The sequence below is a fragment of the Myxocyprinus asiaticus genome, chromosome 28, assembly GCF_019703515.2.
Source record: "Myxocyprinus asiaticus isolate MX2 ecotype Aquarium Trade chromosome 28, UBuf_Myxa_2, whole genome shotgun sequence".
Classification (NCBI taxonomy): domain Eukaryota; kingdom Metazoa; phylum Chordata; class Actinopteri; order Cypriniformes; family Catostomidae; genus Myxocyprinus; species Myxocyprinus asiaticus.
In genome coordinates, this window is record NC_059371.1 from 4,889,559 (window position 1) to 4,895,218 (window position 5,660).

At 40.5% G+C, this 5,660-nt stretch overlaps 1 protein-coding gene across 1 annotated transcript; it reads left to right on the top strand.

Moving 5' to 3' along the window:
- Positions 1–237: 237 nt before the first annotated feature.
- On the top strand, positions 238–4,605 carry LOC127418924 (inactive serine protease 35-like). Its single transcript, XM_051659853.1, has 2 exons — positions 238–396; positions 2,559–4,605. The coding sequence occupies exon 2, from the start codon at positions 2,572–2,574 to the stop codon at positions 3,880–3,882; it is 1,311 nt and encodes a 436-aa protein (XP_051515813.1). The 5' UTR covers positions 238–396; positions 2,559–2,571; the 3' UTR covers positions 3,883–4,605.
- The last annotated feature ends 1,055 nt before the right edge of the window (positions 4,606–5,660 follow it).

The following is a 5,660-nucleotide window of genomic DNA, read 5'->3' on the forward strand; positions in this document are numbered from 1 at the left end:
TTACCCCCCCCCAAAAAAAGCAATTGAGTGATTAAATTTTTGTTTCAATCACTGTAAAATAAAAATTCACCTTATGAAGCATGGTCAGAAGGTGAAAGAAAATATGGGTCGTCAACGGACACAAACAGAATTTCATGATTTTGCAATTGGGTGTGTTTGCCACAAATGAAATAATTACTGTATATTCAGCCGCTGGTCTTTCCCGCCTCTCTCGTGCTGTTGCGTTGAACAGACTTCATCACAGCACTGTAAGCGCGCGCACTGCTCCTCAAGACATTCACCATACAGTTCAAGGTTAAAATTACCTGCAATCTGGATGCATGAAGTCACTGTCGTCAGAAGAGTCAGCCGGTGTGGATATTTTTGTCTTCTCTCTTCGGGTTCATAAATTTGAAGGTGAGTTTGTGTTTTATTAATGTTCATTAGTGCATTGAATGGAAATTTGAAACAGATGCTAAGAGGACTTGCCAATTAGGCGTAGACAGACGGTTTGTTTTTCACAGTATTATGCAAAATGTATTCACGTTCTAACCTCTTAGGTTAAAAGTCTTAACAGTATTATTTACTGACTAAATTACATACATACATGATTCCTTAACTCTTCACATTGATAGGCTACTCACTGCAGTATATTAAATATAATATAGCAATAACACGTCTTTTTTTTTTAACCTTTACAGTAGCCCTATCCACTCACTATTATTAATTAAATGCACCACTAACGATCAAATCTCTGTCCTTTCTTATTCACAGTATTATTTACTCACTGCATAGTTATGTTGCCTTGCTTTTCAGTGTATTAATCATTCACTTACTCTTTAATATGGCAATGACACAAGCCGTTCTCTTTTCTAACCATTATTTTCAACATTCAGGCCAATTTTCAGACTTCATAGTTTTTGGACGTTTAAGTCGCCAATACAATTTGACTAGGCTTGTTTTAAAAAAACTTCACATTACTGTAAATCTAAAGTCACATTTTTAGTTATTGCACCAGTGTCATTTCATCGTGTTCCCAGAGCTCACACTGAATCTTTGAGTCTCCTTCAGCAAAATGAACGAGTCTTTTTTCAAGTCATTTAGTTCATTTAAGCAGAATTAAATTAAAATGTTTCATTTTCAATAGCCAAATCTCCCCCAACACATCTACTTACGCAAACTTTGATTAGTCCCAATAAAGAAAAATGTATAATGCAGCCAAGGACAAATTATGAGAAACAAAATTAGTTCATTTCTGGATTGAATCTTGTCAGAGTCGTTCGTTCTTTTGTCACGTGACAGCCGTATACGCTATGCACATACGGCTGTCACGTGAAAAAAGAACGAACGACTTGGACCAAAAGAGTTGAAAGGCGAACTATTAATTTCTGTTTCCTGTACAGCGCCTATGCGGTTTTCACGTAACAAACGAACGGAGGTTGCGCAATGCACATGCGCGGTCAACACAAAATGAACAAATCACTGAGACTACTTGTTCTTCTGAGTCACAAAAGATTCGTTCAAAATGAATGAATAGTTCATGAACGACCCATCACTAGTGTGCGTTTAGTCTGGTCACTGCTGCCATATAAACTCTCCCCGGGGAGCCGGCTTCTATTCTCCACCTGCACACACTGGCATCCTCACAGGTCCAGGAGCAGAGTAGGGAGGTTTCCAGCAGAGTTAATGCGTCATCTGACCCACTCCCTGGACCCCCAGCACGTGTTAAATTGCAAGGTAGTGTTTCTGGGGAGGACTGCACATATTGTGGGTGATGGCTTGACGCCACACCCACTGTGTCTGTCTCTTGCTCACCTCGCCACATCACATACACTAAAATATACCCATTTATATACTCCAATTTAAAATATCAACTACTGTCACTCACATTTGCGTATGTGCTCTCAAGTAGATTGGGGGGAATCCTAGTGTTTGACGTAAGAAGGAAACCCCACTATTGCAGTGCAATTCCGCTGCAGGTCCTGATGGAAAGTTAAAGAACCAAACACAGCAACAGCTCTGGAATATTTGGAAGTAAAGCGAAGCAACAGAAAATAAAATGTTTATTTACACAAGCGTTGCAGGGAAATTACTTTGCTGTGGAGAAAGCTGCTTACTGACCGAGCCGCTCATATACGGGAGTAAAGCGAATTCTGCAAACACAGTGCATGTAAACAGAAACAATTTTATAAGCATTAAGCAGCTTTCACGCAATAAACTGCTTTCTGGTGTCCATGTAAATGAGTTTGAGGTGTATGATCTGCTCTGCTTAAACTGTTTATGACCTTACCTGGATAAAGAGAACCCATTGAAAGTGTTTATGACTTAAGCGCACTCAGTGTTAAGATCGTGTATGTAAACACAATGAAAATCAGTCTTCCCAAAAAATTCCAGTGGTCAAACAGATAGTGAGAATTTAACATGACCACAGACATAAGACTACAATCCATTGAATGGACTGTACACGTCTATCCCTTACAGCCTTGTTTTCATTCACAACAAATTATGGCACATCCTGACTAAAATATATTCCAGGGTCTTTGATATAAGCCTCTTAACTCCTTATCTTTTCACCCCAGGTCGAGAAGCAAAATGACAAGTCCCCAGTATCTCCTGTTTCGTGTGATATTGGCTGTGGTTTCATCGCTGGTCTACAGTAGTGCATCTAGCACAAAGAATGAAGACTACGACTTGTCGCAGATGGCGGTCCCAATGATTCTGGACCAAAGCACTGTGAGGCTTCAAAGCCCAGAATTCATTACTGATGTTGATGAGCCAAGAGTAATGTGTGGGATTGAGTGCCAAAAAAACCTGCCAGAACTGAGGCCTGCTGAGCTGGATCAACTACTGTCTTATGAAACAATCTACGAGAACGGAACCCGTACCTTCACCAAAATCAAACTGGAAGGGGTCACTGAATTGAGGAACATATCTTCAGTTTTCTCCAATCCAGGACACCTCAGACGCAGAAAACGTCAGGTCTACGGCATGGACGGGCGCTTTGTGATCACAGATAAACACTTCACCACCAATTACCCGTTTTCAACCTCAGTGAAGCTCTCTACTGGATGCTCAGGGATCCTGGTTTCTCCAAGACACGTACTGACTGCTGCCCACTGTGTCCATGATGGCAAAAGCTACCTGAAAGGAACTAGGAAGCTCAGAGTGGGTATCCTTAAACTCCACACCAGGCATAGGGGAGGGCGCCAACGAGGAGGCAGGAGGAAAGGAGAAAAGAGAAAAAGTGAAGTGGGAAATGAAGATGCAGCCAATGAAGGAGAATTAGTTCAAAGAGAAAGGGAACACAAGAGGAAAAGGAAGAACCGTTTCAGGCGTGGTTCTGATTCCTATCAGTCCAGATTAACAGGTACAGAGTCCAGACAGCAAACGTTCCGGTGGGCACGCGTCAAACTAATACAAGTGCCAAATGGCTGGATGAGGAGTGTTGGCAAGGAGGTCTCGGCTGACTTTGATTACGCCCTACTGGAGCTCAAACGACCCCATAAGATGAAGCACATGGAATTAGGAGTAGTTCCTGTAGTCACTGACATCCCTGCAGGGAGAATCCACTTCTCAGGTTTTGATGATGATCAGTCAGGGAAAGTGGTCTACCGATTCTGTTCAGTTTTAGAAGAATCAAATGACCTAATGTACCAGTACTGTGATGCGCAAAAGGGGTCCAGTGGAGCTGGTGTGTACGTAAGGCTAAGAGAGCCGGACAGGAATATGGGAGTAAAAGGGAAGTGGAAGAGGAAGATAATCGGTGTGTTCTCTGGACACCAGTGGGTGGATGTTGATGGAACACAGAAGGACTATAATGTGGCAGTCAGAATAACACCAGCAAAATATGCCCAGATATGCCACTGGATCCATGGTAATGCCAGCCAGTGTAGATTGGCCTAAGTCACTTAAGACACATTCTCTGGTGAACGTAACCACATTTATCACGTCTAACTTGATGTCAACTGGTCCTTAAGACTGCTGGGATGGTCTTCGGATAGAAGCACGAGTGAACACTAGCCATGTTTGTTGCCAAAAGTCCATGCATGTCACTGGTTGACACTCCACACACAATGTCTTTTTTGAAAGATGAAGTTGTATGCTGTAGTATTCATTTCTTGAGGCTGAGGTTGTTGGCTTTGTAATGTCATGTTCAGGCCATGTTTGTTCCAAAGCAAATCACCAGCTGAGGCCAAAAGTAATTCAGTTAAATACTGAAACAAAACAGCTTGACCTTCTGCATGACTTGTGCAAAGTTCTTAATTTCCTGTACAGATGTTGAGAAGAGGGTTTACATTGTAAATTTCTATTAAGTAAATTTAAGACTTCAGTAGGTTCTCCAGCAGATACCAATTCACTGGAAATTTGTTCACCTATTTTCAAGTAATTATACATTTAGCTATATTTTTATTTAAATATTGAATGCATTTGTCTAATAAAGCTAATTGAGTCAAAATAATTGTAAATGTATTACAATAGTTACATTTAGTGGTTTTCTAATGCAAAACTGCTACAAAACACACTTAGGCCCCATTTACACCTGGTATTAACATGCATGTTGGACGATATGTTTGAAACGGGACAACGCTCAAGACAGGTGTAAACGGGATCCAAAATGTTTTTAGATTTGTCCATTTCCACCACATTCGGAGGTTGTCGAAAGTGGCTGAAAACCACATTGGCCTCGTAGTGTAAATGATAATTTAAATGCATTCAAATAGCAATGAAGTGCCACCTACTCCCGTCATTCAACAGATGAACAAAGAGTTTTAAATTTTGCCGGTTACATGTGGCTTTAAAAAGGAAATAACCATCCAATTGGAAAATATGAAAAAATGAATACATGTTCAGGCGCAACACTTTACAGAACTTCAGTATGTCTGATATCAACATGCAGCAAAACATAAGCACACACATCTGAATCTCAGTTAATAAAAGTACTCCAGTAAAATAACTGAATTCCACTCTAAACATCACATGCACCAGTTTTTAGCACCCTTTTCTATTTTTTTGCACTTTATAATCATTCAGTGATAAAGTCTTTCTAGCAAGTCAGTCCACAGTCAGCCATCTTTGGAATGCTCTTGGGAGGCTATTTCAAGTCATGCCAGTGCAGCAACCATCTACTTGAATGAGGGAACACAAATCTCCAAAACGGTTGGTCAAGATTACAATCAAAGAACATATTTCAAATCAGCAATAAAACTTGATATTGGAATCATAAATTGTGATTTTACCTCATTACCCTAAAACGCGCAATTTTCCCATCTTGTATAACTCATGCACATGCGCGTTAGCGAGTTGATTGACAGGTGTCTTTCTAAAAGGTGATTGGCTCTTTTACCTGTAAGGCGGTACATCCTTTGACCGCTGGGCGCTAGAGCTTCTTGGTTGGGTGTTCCAATTTCTCCCATTCATTTTAATAGAAGTGGCCCATTTCTGCTGAATAGTCTCTGGTAATATACTGATGTGGTGATTGATGCATGTCATGAAATCAGAGAGCCTCCCCTCAAAATCCAAACACACGTGGTCAAGAGACTCATATTACGACCAGGTGTAAATGATGTGTCTTGCTTGTCCACTTGTGATCAGATTAACTAAAACGCATCCTAATATTAAGTGGAAAAGAAATTCTATCTTAGAATATAGTATTTATAAAAAGCCAAGAAATAAAGTAAATG